This window comes from Panthera leo, chromosome B4 (assembly GCF_018350215.1).
Source record: "Panthera leo isolate Ple1 chromosome B4, P.leo_Ple1_pat1.1, whole genome shotgun sequence".
Classification (NCBI taxonomy): domain Eukaryota; kingdom Metazoa; phylum Chordata; class Mammalia; order Carnivora; family Felidae; genus Panthera; species Panthera leo.
In genome coordinates, this window is record NC_056685.1 from 721,090 (window position 1) to 737,185 (window position 16,096).

The 16,096-nt window shown below is 49.1% G+C and overlaps 1 protein-coding gene across 3 annotated transcripts in view; it reads right to left on the reverse strand.

Moving 5' to 3' along the window:
* LARP4B (La ribonucleoprotein 4B) overlaps positions 1-16,096 on the reverse strand; it is a 104,808-nt gene that overhangs the window by 17,111 nt on the left and 71,601 nt on the right. For all 3 annotated transcript variants that reach the window (XM_042944721.1, XM_042944722.1, XM_042944723.1), the window contains 6 exons: positions 12,494-12,597; positions 8,626-8,736; positions 7,108-7,161; positions 6,814-7,023; positions 4,193-4,299; positions 3,418-3,669 (listed from right to left, as the gene is read on the reverse strand). In XM_042944721.1, the coding sequence (XP_042800655.1) occupies positions 3,418-3,669; positions 4,193-4,299; positions 6,814-7,023; positions 7,108-7,161; positions 8,626-8,736; positions 12,494-12,597 (838 nt within the window). The remainder of the gene's footprint in view (positions 1-3,417; positions 3,670-4,192; positions 4,300-6,813; positions 7,024-7,107; positions 7,162-8,625; positions 8,737-12,493; positions 12,598-16,096) is intronic.

The window sequence follows — 16,096 nt, forward strand, 5'->3', positions numbered from 1 at the left end:
ATGGTCTACTCCAGGGTTTCCAAACCCCAGGCATTGCCTATCCCCAGCAGCTGGCTGCGTGCACAAGGCTCTAGGTCTTTGTGGGCAAGCGCCCGGAGTCCATAGCATACTTTCATGCTGTGGATGGGCTTATGTGGCCTAAGAGTTCAGAGTAACTCTCATTTAGAGTTGTCTTTACTTACTTATCCCTTTGTCATTTCAACTGAATACACTTGTACAGTGTAAGCTGGAAAGGAGTTCAAAGAAATAATCTTGACCAATTCCTTTCCTTTACACAAAACCCACAAGCAGCCTTGCCCAGGATGGCCTAGCTAATTAGGACAGGCTGAGAGCCTTCCACTTTTGTGCCGAAAAAGGACACTCTGGGGCCCCTGGCTAGACCCTCTAGGAGAAGCAACAGTGCAAACTTCTAGGACTTCGGAGCAAAGCCATACCCTTTCCTTTAGAAAGTACTCCAGAAAGGTCCTGCTTTCAACTGGCTCCCAGTGGAGACTACATGCCGGACCATGGGACAGCAAGTGACCATGGACTCGAGCTGCCCATCAGAAATGGGGCACTGAGCCCCAGGGAAAAGCACAAACGCCAGCAACAGCTCTCGGTCCACTGCTGAGGCCTCCTCACGGGGAGTCCCTGAGAACAGTGATGGGGGTCGGGGGGGGGCGGGGGGCAGGGTGGTCAGTTCCAGACTAGCACCAGGGACAGCTGTGCAGCGTGTGGACCCCTCCACTCCACTCCACTCCACTCCCCAAGACCAGTGTGCAGGGGAATCTTTCCAGACCTAGAACTTCAAGCAACATTTGCTGCATCCTGTGTCTGGAGGCAGAAATAGCTCTGCAGCAGGAGGCTCAGGGTCTGGCTGGACAAAAGCCTCGCAGAGACTCGCCCTCAACGTATGGTGACGAGGAGCCCTTGGGAGGAGGCCCGGGGAAGAGACAGCGTGCACACACCTGCGACGCACACAGCACTTCAGACAAGACCCCGACAGCCGGGAGAGAAGAGGTGCATCTATCTCGGGCCAGGGCCCCAGGGGTGCAGCGATCACGTTGGGGCCCTGCCACCACGCCTGGCCCATGTGTCCCTACCGGTGGGCCCTGGCTGGCTGACAGCACTGACCTTTTTTTGTCCTGGCTGGGCCTCCACCACTGTGTCCGCACCACAGGCATGTCTGTGGACATGGTGCCCGGGCCACCCGACCAGGGCCAGAGTGTCCTCAGAGGACAGTCCTACCTCGGGAGACGTAACACGGGCTCCAAGGTGAGCGTGGCACAGGGCTGGAGCGTGGAGCATAGGCGGGAGGACTCTTCGCTATCACACCTGACTTTTCACCAGCACCGTGCTTCCTTCCTGGGCCCACAACTCTGAGCCTGGCAGTCGCTCTCAGCACGTGACACACCTGAACCCAGCTGGCGGTCACTGCCACACAGGGTGGGAGAACCACAAGTGGTCCCAGGGGGCTGCCAGGGCCCCTCATATTGCTCCTTACCACCCAACAAAGTTAAAGGAAAATGAAACAAAACCTAAGAAAAAGAGGGACACCTGGGTGGCTCAGTCAGTTAAGTGTCCAACTCTGGTTCAGGTCACAATCTCACGGTTCGTGGGTTCGAGCCCTGTGTCAGGCTCTGTGCTGACAGCTCAGAGCCTGGAGCCTGCTTTGAATTCTGTGTCTCCCTCTCTCTGCCCCTCCCCTGTTCATGCCGTCTCTTTCTCTCTCAAAAATAAATAAACATTAAAAAAAATTAAAACAGAAAACAAAACCTAAGAGAAAGAGGGTTGCTGGTACAGGGGCACCGGCGGGGGACACAGCCACTTTGGATTCCCCTCCAGCTGAAGACGCCTAGGCACCAACACCCTGTCTGTTGACATGGCAGGCGTGAGCACCAGGATGTCCCACGGGGGCAGCCGCAGTCTGGAGGGTGAGGGGAGCCCTCTGTTGGGAAAAGCGCAAGGCGGTTCCTGCTGTCCTGCAAAGTCCTACCGCAGAGCAAGAGCACACGTGACTGTGTGGCCAGAGGTGGCCCACATGGGTCAGCCGGGTGCCCCTCAGTTTCCGCGACGCCAGGTGGCCCTGTCCTTCCACTGCCAGGACGCTTCCTGTGGAGCTTTTCCCAAGACGCCAGAGGGAGATGGGGAGGCAGAGAGTGGGCCTATGGACTTGCCCTCCCGCCGGTACTTCCTCTGAGCTGTCTTCTGAGGAGGACAGACCGGCACCCGAGGCATCACCCAGGTGGCAGGCGTGGCCTCCTTCAGGTCTGGCCTCAGCTCCGCAGGCCCTGCTGCAAGCCTCTGGTCTCTGCTGTCCCCCCCCCCCCCCCCAGCCCCGTGGCTGGCCGCAGGCTCTGTGTGTCCTCAGCAACCTTCACCTCTCCAATACCCATCGAGCTGACTTTACGGCAAATGTCCTGGTGATGTGTGGCGGCAGGCTGCAGCCAGCCACTCAGTCCCCCGGCCCCACCCAGGCCAGACCGTGCAAACTGACGTGCTACCAATGCAGTGCACTGTGCCTCTGGGCCCCTCACATGCTCCAGAGCGCCAGGGACAGAGAGGAGCCCACACTGCAGGAACCTCTGTGTGCAGACACTGTGCTGATGTGCAACACTGCGAACATGTGCATCTAAAGTTTTCCAAGTTGGTGAAAGAAATGCTTAGGCGGGCTGAACCCGTGCAGGTTACCTGTCAGAAGGGATTTCCTTCCAGACAGCCCCATGCACAGCCGACCACCGAGAGACCAAATCGGACGACGCACTCACCTCCGCCTCTTCTAACCTTACTCCCAAACAGAGGAGGAAGGGGCAGGAGGCGGGACAGTACGCACGCTGCCTCAAGGAAAAGTACGGAGGTCCTGGGCACAGCCCAACATCAGAGGCACGGGAACGACCAGACACCGAGGGACCCAAGGTGTTAGTGTGTGTCCCACGGACAGCACGGGCACATCTCCACAGAGTGTGGCCAGCGGGCACCGCTTCACCAGTACGGCTTATTTTTCTAAATACATTTAGTACAAATGGTCTGGTCTGCCACAGCCTGGTCTGCCTGGCGCACAACCCACTCACTACCATGGAAATGGAGCAAGGCTGAGATGCTGGGCCCCTACACGGGGAGGTGGGGGGGAGGAGGCCTCCGACCCGCAGCGTGGACACTGGTGTGTGCAAAGCTCCAAGTGTCCACCAACAACTGTGACCTAACGTGGTTCCTGTCCACCTGCAGCTCTCTCCACAATGTTATATAAAGAAGAGGAAGCCTGTCAAGTCTCTGCTCTCGAGTGACCCTCTGAGTAATTACATAAAACCTTCGATCTGATGCTGTGTACTGTATCTGAAGAGGAAATGCTAAACCACGCCTGCAGAGATGACACTGGACAACGTTCACAGCCTACTGGGACAGGCCGCGGCTGTCTGATAGCAGCTCGCAAGGACTCACCTCCCTCTCCCTAAACCAGGGGGAGATTCCGCACTGCTCTGCTCCACGCGACCAGACCCAACCTCCCTCTTGGCGTAGGCGGGAGGGTTCTGTATCCGTGTTCTAGGAGGACCTGTCTGCCGTGCCTGTGGGCTCCGAACGCCATTAATTAGACGGTCTGCAGTGAAGTTAAATATCGAAGGGCTTTCTAACAGTCCAGGTCCTCTCTCTGCACTGGGAATGGCATGGCGTAGATGAGATTTGCTAGGATTCCTGGAAACAGAAGGTTTGCACATGCTCAGTGTTAAAGCCATCGTGGCATCATAAAATGACCTTGCTAACATGAAATGACTCAACTAAAAGGTACTTTCTATTTAGAAAAAAACAGTACAAACGTTACTTAAGAAATAGTTAACGCATGCTATGTCCACTAATGCGAATCTACAAAGTATCGACGTTCTGTGTTGCGGCGGCCCAGGTCCAAATTCAAAGCGGGCCCCCACGGCCACAAGCCGCAGAGCACCTGTGCCTTATGCAGGCACTCCGGCACACATCTCAGGGTATGACCTCAGTGCAATTCTAGGCTTCCAGCGGTTTCATCTCCACTGGTCACATGTGTCACAAGAGCTCGTCAGAAAGAGCTTCCCCATGTACTAAACGTGACTCGAGCAAGTGGGAAGGACTCCCCGCTTCAACACGGCTCATTCTGCTCCACTCAAGAGCACAGCACAGCGTGGCAGACCTCTTACCACAAACCCCGGGGAGCCACCACGTCTCCACCACTCGTGGAACTTGCCTGCTTCTTGGAGGGTACTGTCTGAGCGAAGTCAGAGGAGACGCTGCAGGTTTGAAGGTTGGAGACGTAAACCCATTTATAAATCCAGTATTTGGAAATGGAGTTACCTAGATTCATTAAAAACAAACAAGTCAGCAAGCCATAAACAGCCTTCACGCTGGCTAACGGTGCACCTCATGGTTGTTGGAGTTATTTCTCGACTTGCCAAGTAGGCTCTGCTCCAGTTAAGGCTTGAAATATTTCCCGGATGAAAAGAACATGGTGTTAGATTATTGCCAATGACCGATATTTCCTGAACCAGGCTGGGGCTGAGGCCTTCTTCTGGGCCGACTAAGGTGACCTCCCCAGAACAGCCCCCCAAGGAAGCCAACCTACACCTGTGGGGGCTGGAGCTAAGCATACGCTGTGACAGAAAGCAGATGTTAGACACAGCTTAGGACCAAATAAAATTGTTTGCTGATTAAAAAAAAAAAAAAAAACAAAAGCAACAGAGGGGAAACTCTGGGGGCAAAAGATACACTTAGAACTTTGTGAGAATCCTCAACATGCCATCTGAGAATAGCTGCCAGAGTGAGACTATTTAAAAATCTATCAATCACACAGGAACTAGATTTTAACTCACGTAAGATTGTGAATCATGGTAAGACCAGTTGTGACAAATCATTTCCTGTATGTACTCTTACATACAGAACTCTGGTATTTGAGTAATTCTGCTCAAGAGTTTAAAAATAAATTAGTCCCTCGGGGGCACTCAGGTGGCTCAGTCAGTTAAGCGTCTCACTTTGGCTCAGGTTATGATCTCACAGTTCGTGAGTTCGAGCCCCGTGTCAGGCTTTGCAATAACAGTTCAGAGCCTGGAGCCTGCTTTGGATTCTGTGTCTCCCTTTCTCTCTCTGCCCCTCCCCCACCCATGCTTGCTCACTCACTCTCAAAAATAAACATTTTTAAAAAATAAATAAATAAGTCCCTAACCCAATCATTTGACATTACTTGCTGAGAATGAACAGGTACTATCTCTTCACATCTGCTCCAAATGACACAGTGTGCTTTTGAGCAAGCAAAAGGCCTCATTCCTGAACCAGGGTCAAAGGAACCACCTGAAATGGCCAACCGACCCCTAGTGCCAGACAGGCACAGACGCGATGAGAGCGGTCCGAAAAGCCACGTAACTCCAGAGGAAGCAGACAGCATAGTGCGCCAGCTGGCCTCCCCTGGAGAAATTCTTCAATGCCAGAGCTCAAGGACTCTACTCCCCGTTACGGTTCTCTCATGATCTGCCGGCCACATGGCCACTGGTACCTTCAACAGAACATAGCATTTTTAGCATGGGGGGGAGGGGGAGAAACCTTGTCTGCAGTGTCTCCAGACCTCAGGCCCTGATGGTGCCCATGACCACCTCTCCCTACTCCTGTGGCCCCACAAGCCACAGGCACAGAGTGCGCGGCCTCAGGACACACCAGAGACGCCACACAGCCTGGCTTCCCCTCTGAGCTCCCTGCCTCAGCCTCCATTTCAGCTCAGAGACACCCAGCACGCCAGCCGCCCGGTGCCCCCGCACACCCACTGGCTCTCCTACAGCCCCCTTCCTTCCACCTCCTGATGAGCTCAGCAGAGAGGACATCACACCAGGTAAGCCCCCACTGTAAGCTTCACAGTATTCTGTCCAGGTCCCGTTTTCCCAGTTCCCGCCCGCCTGCCTGACACCATGGTTTTTCCCAGGCTGCGTGCTCTTAGGGACGCTCATCTGCACGTGTGCGACAGGCACGGACACCCCCAACCCCACCTGAGTTGCTGCTCCTCTCTAACAAGAGCCCCACGTGACGTCCCCACATGGTGGGGCCTGGCTCACAGGCCTCTGCCGCGTCCCCCACGTGACCCCAGCCCCACACAGCTTTCCCCAGCTCAGTCCATAGTCACACCCTCGAGGCTTCCCAAATACAACCTTCCACACGGTGTGCCCTTCCCTGTCTCTGGCCCCACCGACACCTGCCCTGCGGCCTCATGCAAGGAGGGCCTGTCCATCAGCCCATCCCCACTGTCCATGGTGGGAGCCCAACGACCGGGGCTGATCACAGTCCTGATTCTGTCCCATGCCCAGCTGGGGCCCGCCTGACCTCTCTAAGCTCTCCAGCGACACAGCTGGGGAAAACCACCTGGACCCACTACACAGGCCAGTCAGTCTGGGGCTGGTGGGAAGAATAAAGCTATAGGTCTCCTTGTCCTCCACTGTTAGAAGCCTGTTAAAACATCTGTGAGTCCTTAAAAGTGTCTCCCCTGGCACCCCCTGTGCTCAGAAGTAACCCCGTCATCCCAAAGCTTGGATCACGTTTTGTGTTTTACTGGAACTACACGGCTTAGGAAGGTGCTGCTACACAGGAAGGCAGGTGGACCCCGCCAAGAATCAAGATTGGAGCCTTCAACTTTTTCAGTGTACACAGCGGCACACTGATCTCCCGATTAAATTGAGGTCTGCCACAGGACCCGAGGGTCCGTTTCACCACGGCAGACTGTAGACCCGTCCGGTTCCCCTAGAGGCCCGGGGCCCCACCCTTCTGAGCACCTGGTGCAGTGCCCACCGCAGAACCTCCGGCTGCATAAGCTCCAAACACCGCAGGACTCACCAGCGGCGGATCAAGATAGCTGTGTGTGGCCGACCACGTCTGGGGAGCAATCAGGCTGTACAGGGGGAACTGCTGCTGAGGGCTGTAGACCGGAGGTAAGTAAAAGGAGGCTGTGTAGCGTTGCTGCGCGTAAAGGCTCATGTCCAGAGGTCTAAATCCATTCTTTGGCAAAAATGTGTTTATAGCTATTGCCTTTGCTTTTATCCGTGCCTGTGTGAAGACACAGAAGTGTCTGTGAGAATACTGAAGAAGTGATTTGCAAATACGGAGAGTCTAACGAGTGGTCTTGCTTACCTTAATTGGTTTTCCTTGAAAAGTCTTGACTTCTTCTCGAAGATATTTGTAAGCCTGAGGGCAAAACCATCCACAATACCACTGTGTTATTCATCTTAGAAACACAAGGAACTGGCAGGTAACTCACTACCTGAGCTAAGGAATGGGGTCATCAAAATACGACGGACAGAACCTAGAATGGGGAATCTTAACCTACTCTGGGTCAATGGTTCCTTAAAAGAACCTCTAAGAGTGAGGGAGCCTCCAGCAAACAGTCTCATGCTCAACATGTGACCACGATTCGAGCAGGACTAACAGACACCGTAGAGCCTCCTCCCACAGGCCACCAGCCAAGGGTCCTGACCTGCAGGTAACAATGAATACCAAGTCCCCAGTCATAACCCCAATCTGAAAATGGAATTACACAGTTCAGGAGAAGAAAACACTGAGATTGCAATATTCCGAAGTCCCTGCCTACGTGGCTCCTTATTCTTCTCCCAAGTGCACTCCTTAAGGCTCTGAGCCACCTGATCTGACCTGGGCCCGTCGCACGCGCCCTCCTGGTGAGGACAGCTCGCACCTGCCGCGCTCACAGCTCCTACCTGTCTCCAACTGCCCAGCTCCTCCTCTGTCCTTTCCCTTCCAGCCCATTAACACCCATCCTTCAGGTTTCTCTCTTCTGAACTTCATTGCATTCATGTCACGTAACACGTAATATACACAGCTGACCCTCAAACACGGGTTTGAACCACAAAGGGCCACCCACATGCAGACTGTCGAGAACTACAGGACAGTACTACAAATGCATTTTCTCCTACTTATGATTTTCTTAGCAGTATTTTCTCCAGCTTATTTTATTCTAAGAACACAGTATATAAGAGACAAGGTAGGAGTTAGTCAATTGTTTATGTTATCAGGAAGACTTCAGGCAGCCCAACAGTAGACTAGCAACAGTTCACACTTCGGAGAATCAATCATTACACGTGGACTCCCCACCATGCGGGTCGGCATCCCTAACCTCCACGCTGTTCAAGAGCCACCCGTACTGGCAATCCCTTTAAGCACGTTAACGTTTCCCCCAGCAAGACTCCTCCTTGAAGGGCAGAGAGACCATCATAACTCCCTGCCTCTCCTCCCAGAGGGCCGCAGGGCCGTTTCAACTGTCTTACGACACACAGGGACACCTGGTGAAAGTTAAGGTGGTGTTCCAATTTCCCAAAACACTTTCCAAGTATTAAAACTTTTCTCCGCCGGAGAAAAGAAAACATAAAAGAAAAGAACTCATTTTCACATGCTGCTCATCTTACATGTCCTTAAGAAATAACGTCATACGTTTTACATATTGCTACAAAAACTATCTGCACAAACACACCTATTTCAGTTTCTACAACATGATTTCTCCTGCACTTTATATCATCAAACTTAGCGCCACAATGCAACAGTAATCTCAACACCCACAGTCAGGCCCCCTATGTACAACTTAGGTTAAGTATTAAGTACTGGTAACGCTGGGCTTCAACAGCGGTGGGAAGGACTTACCTGCTGTGCATCAGCTTCTGTTTCAAATGTAATAAACCAATTATCATTATAGGCAAATTCACAGTTTATGAATTTCGGTAAATTGTCTCCTTTGAACAGTGCTTCTACTTCCTACAGGGACAGAGAGGCAGAAATTAATTCTCGGCTACGCCGCATCTGTCCTTACCAAATAGAAACGGTACGGACACTGGAGGACAGATTCTTAGACACAGAGTCCAACATACTGATGGCTAGTAAACCTCTTCCAGAAGAGCAGAGGTGCTGAGTGTGGCTTCCAGAATCAGGTCCCCACTGCCACAGAAAGTAAATCCACTACGTACCAAGTGCTTTTCTTAGGACCAAGGTCCCTTTAAGGTAAATTAACGTGCTGACATCGCTGCACTGCACTAGAGAGCTGGTAACTACACACCTGGGGAAGGAGGGTGGTAACCTGAGAAATTTAAACATTAGCTGAACTTTTGGTTTTGGCCAAGACGGGTCAGATTTATGCTCCCCAAAACCAAAGACAAAATGTAGGAAAAGACAGTTTCAGAAAGCAGAGCTCAGGCCATACAGGGCAGATGAGCCCGCGAGTGCCCAGCTTGGGCCCGGAGTCCCCATGGAGACCCCACAATTCAGTGCCAGGAGGTGAGCGCTGACCCATCCCCACGAGTCCAGGGCTCTCAGTGGGGCTCGGTGTGCATCAACAGCCCCTGAAGTGACCAGAGGGAACAGCAGCAGAGCTTGCCGGGACGGGGGTGGGGGAGTGTCTCCCCACCAGACACAGTGGGAAAAACTCCCAACTCACAGGACCTCAGGCAGTGCACACAGAAGGGCCCGGCTGCAGTGTGCGGAAGAACGAAGAACCGGCCTGGAGTGAAGGCAGCCTGGCTCCCACCTAACAATATGCCTAAAGGGTCAAATTGAACCTCAAACAAAGCTCAAAAATGACTACAGGGGAAGAATGCAAAGACATTCAGGACCCAATAACACAAAATCCAAATGCCTGGCCTCCATTCAAAATTCACCAGATACACAAAGAAATGAGAAAATATGACCTAAGGGAGGGAAGTCCATCAAATTAGACCCCGAACTGATACAGATGACAGAATTAAAAGGCAAGGATATTAAAATAGTTGTTAGACATATATTCTATATTCACAAAAGTAAAGACTGAACATGTTCAATAGAGATATGGAAGAAGAAAGAAATAAAGACCCAAAATGAACTTCTGGAATGAAAAATGCACTAAGTAGGATTAATGGTTAGTTAGAACTTTGGAAAAAAAAAAAAAAAAAAGAAGGGAGAAGAGAAAAACTATTTGAAGAAATAATAGCTCAGGACACTTCAAGTACAAGAAACTTACCAGCTACATCAAGGTGTATCACAATCAAATTGCCTAAAATCTTCAAGGCAGTAAGAAAAAAGAACAGTCACTACATACAGAGGAATGGAGACAAAAATGAAGGACCCATCCTCAGAAACAACGCACACCAGAACACAGAAGAACATCTTCAAAACGCAGGAAGGATAAACAATCTTGTCAATCCTGGATTCTACACCCAGAGAAAATATCTTTTATAAAGGACAGTAAAATAGACGTTTTCTCAAACACACAAAAGCTGAAAAAACTCACTACCAGGAGACCTGCATCCCAAGAACTAAAGGAATACCCAGGCAGAAAGGAAGCTAAAAGGAAGTCTAGATCTAGACATGGGATGAAAAGCACTGTAAATGGTACATGGTGGATAAATATGAAACACATCTTTCTTATTTTTAATCTCTTCAAAAGAAAACTGACTCGTTTAAAGCAAGCACAACAACAAAGCACTATGTGGTTTAGGACTACACAGAATTTCTGAGCACAGACGGGCGTGAGAAGTGGGGGACCATCCCAGAAAGGTGAACAAGTGGTACTATATTAAGTAAAGGCAGATGCTGATACACTTAGGTGTCGACTACAAACCGTAAAAGCCGCCACTAAAACAAAACAAAGAGTTATATCTAATAAGCCAAAAAGGGAGATAAAAACCACGTTAACCCAAAACAAAGGGAGGCAAGAAAACAAGAACAGTATAGACAAAGAAAACAAGCAGCAAGATGCTAGATTTCAACCCAATCACACAGTTAGTCACTTCCAGGATAATGGCGCCAGCTCCGCACTCAGAAGCAGAGATCTCCGGGGTAAGGAAGGCGCGACCCAACTGTGGGAGGGTCACAAGAAGTGCCCGCTAACCACGAAGACACGGACGGGCTACGTTAACACAAAGACGATGCGCTGTGCCTACAGTAACACAACAAAGCTGCAGCGGCTATGTTAACACCAAAGTCGATTCCAGAGCAAAATACTGCCAGGGAAAACAGGGCCATCTGATAAAAGACAGTTCATCGCCCAAATCAACTATAATTTAAAAACTTTTCTGAGCACCAACAAGCACATGGCTGCTTTCCGAAGACTGCTGGCCACCGGCCCCCAAGAGGGGCTCTCTGCCACCTGTGCTCGGGGCGGCCTCCTGTCCTCTCACTCGGCTTCGCATGACCACATCTGTCCCCGTTTCTTTACTTGGTCAACGTTTAATTTATCATAGTTTCCTCTGAGCCTTCTCTCTTAAAATTTCCATGGTTCAAGTTTTACAACACGTGTAGGATATGCTGTTTGGAATAATATAAATACACCACGATCAGTGTCCGCAGTGAAAAGTAGAAAATTCTTCTTGGTTAGAGTCTTTACAAGTATCTTACAGGACTTATGTCTTAAATACTATTGTGAGTTAATACAGGCACCCAAACTGGCAGGAAGAAACAGGATGATCCTTCATATTTGGAACCTTAAAAAGAGGACCAAAAATTCAATGCAATTTCTTTTTCTTCACATACTATAATACAGAATGAGTAAAAACGAGCCTCAGTTGAACAGAAAGTAAACCCTGCTAGAACAGTGCCATACGCACTGATAGGTGTGATTTTTTAATCCTATCAGAGATTTGTTAGAACTCTCACCTTTGTTACACTCCACCAGGAACTGTCCTTCCTAAGCCTGCACGTACACTAATCTATCTTCCCTACGGAGAAGGTAGAGAATGTCCACAGCATGAATGACCCAGGCCTAACTCATGGAAGACCCAGGACTAACAAAGCAAACTTCCTGGGTCTTGAAGTGTCCGCACAGCAGCCAGCCGGCACGCTCTAACCAGGCCAAGAGCCGCCTCTGTTAGAGCCCCACCTCACGGCTTTTCATCGTCCCAGGTGTGGCCAGCGGGTTCCACTGGCCTGCAGGGTTTACACAACGCGCCCAGCATGAGCATCTGCACGAGTAACACATTTTCCAGCAAAGCAGTGACAGCACGTCACTCTTCAGGACTCTTAAGCTATCAAATACTGTAGTTTCCTAAAATTACTGCCTAAGTCGGTACTACTCAAGTTTTGATCTCCAGGCCCCGTTTCCACGGAAGGGACGTGCCTGCCTCCCCCTGTGCCAGCATCAGCCCTGATGTGGGCAGGCCAGCCGGCCGGTCCAGGCACTCGTTACCGCACATTCTCTCAACAATTCCGAGTTCCCCTCTCGTCGTGGAGATGCTTGTCCTGAAAACTTATTTAACATAAAAACCTGTTCCTTGTCTTAACTTGTGGGTTTATTATTTTTAACGAGTATTTAAACCTTTCTCACTTTTAACTTCTAAATAGTGAGTTACCAACTCTCCTGTACTGTGTAGCGTGAAGTACGCGGTGGAGTTCTGGGACACTATCAGCGTGTAGGTCCTGCGAAGAAAGCATCGCTGTGCATATTCTTAAAAATATACCCCCCCCCAAAACACAGAAATACACAAAAATAAACAAAAAACCCACACAAAAAAACGTGCAAGCGTGCTTTGGAGGAGAGAGGACTTACTTCCACAGGGGTGGACTCGGAGATTTCACGCAGTATCACGATGCAGCGGTTCTGATTTGGCCTTACTTTTTCTCCCTTCTCGTCCACTTGGACTAAAGGTAAAGCTACAAAGAGAAGAAGAATGAATGGTAAAACACAAATACTAAAGCTGCCTAACCATTTGTACGCTGTTATAAACACTCCTGTGCAGTGTGCTACATTATATTTACTAAATGCACCGAAGAAACCCGCATACAGTGGGTCACTGTGACACAAACCACCAGAAGTTTTTAAACCCGTCCTGCATGTTACAGTTCTCTAAACAAAGGAACATAGGAATTCAAAAAGTCCTTTAAGAGCTACAGTAAATTTAACACCCTGTACCACAGATTCTAAAGAAAAACAACTAAATGGAGATCACAACTCAGAGTTAACTGGCTTCCTATTTCCACGAGTCCCTATCATAAAATAATTTTCTGTCCTATTATGACTTTCTATTTTAAACTCACAAGAAGGTGCCACATGTGCCTCACCCAGCTTTTTCCAGGGACGATACACCCACCGTCAACACAAGGAAGCTGGTGTTGGGGCAATGGTGTGCACACAGGGACAGGCCTGAATCAGACCTCACCAGTGCTTACATGCACTCCTTTTCGTTATATTTTGTTTTTAAGGTGTCATGTCTACGAAACCGTATTGTGTACGATCAGAATCGGGGCCCAGTGCTGTCCACCCCGACGAGCTCAAGTTAGCAACATCAGGAATGGAAGAATGACTTTACTACAGGTTCTATTCATATTTAAAAGGATCATAAGGAAATATGAAAAGCTCACACTAATAAGTTAGACTACTTACATGAACTAGAAACATCCGTAACAATACACACCACCAAAGCACACCCTAAAAAGACAGTCACCAGAACAGGCCTGGATCTAAAAGAGAACTCAAGGCCCAGACAGTGTCCTTGGAGAATCCTACCAAATATTTAAGAAAAACATAAACCAATCCCACAGGACAACCTCTTTCAAAACACCAAAGGTAACACACTCCAATTCAACCCATGAAACCAGAAGTTCTCTGCTCTCCAATAAACTAAACAAAGACATCAAAAGCAAGAAAACTATGCACCAATACCCCTGTGAATACAGATTAAAAATTCTTACCAAATTTTGCCAAATTGAATCCCACAATATCTAAAAAATGGTAATAAATCATGACAAGCAGGATTTATCTCTGTAACGAAAGGTTGGTGTATTAAGCAATCGAAAATTAAGCAATGTAATTCACCACGTTAATGGAGTAAAAAACAAACATAAAAAGCCATACAATTACCTCACATATACAGACAAAGTATCTGGCAAAATCCAACACTACCCCCCAAAATACTCAGCAAATTAGGAACGGAAGGGAAACCTCACTCAAGAAAAATCAGCATCTAGCATCACACTTACTGAAGACAGGACAAAGCAACACCACTGTCCCCTCCATGCCTGGTCACCACTGTACCAGAGGTTCCAGCAAGGGCAGTCAGGCAAGAATCAGTATATCAGAATGGATATAAAGAGGGAAAACTCTTTATATTCATAGGCCTATATATTCATAGGCCAACAGGCTCATTTCTATGCAGAAAATCTGATAAAATCTCCAAAACAACTAGAATTACAGTTTAACAAATTTGTAGTATGCAAGATCAATATACAAAAATAAATTACAGGGGTGCCTGGGTGGCTCAGTCGGTTGAGCGTCCGACTTTTGGTTTTGGCTCAGGTCATGATCTCATGGTCTGGGAGTTCAAGCCCTGTGTCAGGCTCTGTGCTGACAGCCCGCAGTCTGCTTGAGATTCTCTGTCTCTGCCCCTCCCACATGCGCTCTCTCTCTCAAAATAAATAAAGTTAAAAAAAAAAAAAAAAAAAAGAATTGTGTATCTACATACTAGCTCCAATTGGAAATTGAAATTAAAACATTATTTAAAATTGTGTCCAAAACAGGAACGGTTATAAATCTGGTAAGATATGGAAGTCTCTACACTGAAAACTACAAAATATTACCAAGAGAAAAAACTTAAAACTGTAAACAAATGGAGAGATACTCTGTGTTCATGGAATGTAAAACTCACTGTTGTTATGATGTCAATTCTCCCCAAATTGATGTATGGATTCAGCGCAATCCCAGTAAAAATACCAACTGGCCTTTCTGAAACTGAAATGTGGATTCTAAAAGCCATATGGAAATGGAGACCATTTCGAAGAGCCGAAACAAAGTTAGGAGATTTTGCACCTACTTTAAGACTCCCTATAAAGCCAGAACAATGAAGACACTGGTGCCGGTGTTCAAACCTACAAGCAGATCAAGGACACAGGGCCCCGGGTGTAGGGACAGATGATCCCAACAAGCGCACAAAGCACAGCTCAGGGGAGAAGGGAGTCCTTCCAGCAAACGGCATGGGGACAGTGCACACCCACATGTGCAGGGGCAGAGAATTTAGATCCCTACCTCGAACCACATACAAAAATTAGCTTCAAATGGAACACCTAAAAATGACCTAAAAATGCTAACCCTACAACTGTAAAGCTTCTGGGAGAAACCTTTGTGACTTTGGACTAAGCACAGATTTCTTAGGTACAACACCAAGAGCAAGATCCATAAAAGAAAAAAATTAATCAAGGGACTACACAAAAAATTCAAAACTGTTTTTCAAGAGACACTATTATTATTAGAAGAATAAAAATGAGAAGCTAGAGACTAGGAGAATGTATCTGAGCTTCTATCTGGAACACAGATAATACACATCTCAAACGACCCCCCCACCCCCACCCAATCTCCGATATAAGGAAGGTGGTGGGTGGAGGGGGCGTGTGAACAGACACTTCAGCAAAGACATAAAGAGGGCCAACAAGCAGGTAAAAAGATGGCCCGGTGCCACAAGGCAGCAGGGAGACAGAAACCAAAGCCACGATGAGGTGAGCGCCACGAGAACACAGGGCACAGAGGTGCCTGTGCGCAGCAAGGGCCCACACCTCCCACCCTGGGAATGGGCCGACAGTTCACAAGCTGCAACACGTCCAGCTGCTGACCAAGACGGACGGAAGCCTCAGTCCGCACGGAGACTCTCACACCAGTGCTCAAGGCATTTACTTGTAGTCACAACCCAGGAATAACCAAGCCCACAGACTGGGGGGTGACTAATCCAGATGTGCTCTATCTACTGCATGGAATACGGCTCAGCAGTAATCGTGCTGAGTGTCAGAAGCCAGACTGGGGCGGGGGGGGGGGGGGGGGGGGGGGGGGGGGGGTTGGGGGATGCTATTGGATGACTGATTCCATTTACATAAAGTTTTTAGAAAATGCAAACTAGTCTGTAGCGACAGCAAATGAGTGGTTGTCTGTGGGGGCAGGAAACTCCCGGGGGTAACAGGAGGGTCGTCATCTTGATTCTGGCAGTTGAGTGAGAGAGTGTGTGTGTGTGAGAGAGAAGATGTGCAGCTTCCCTAATGTACACTTAAAGCATGCATATCTGAGGTCCGTAAACTCTACTTCAATAAAGCCGTAAAAACCAAACCAGCAGCAGGGACCGGCGAACCTCTCCATGCCTCTCATACCCGTCCTATCCCAGTCCATGTGCCC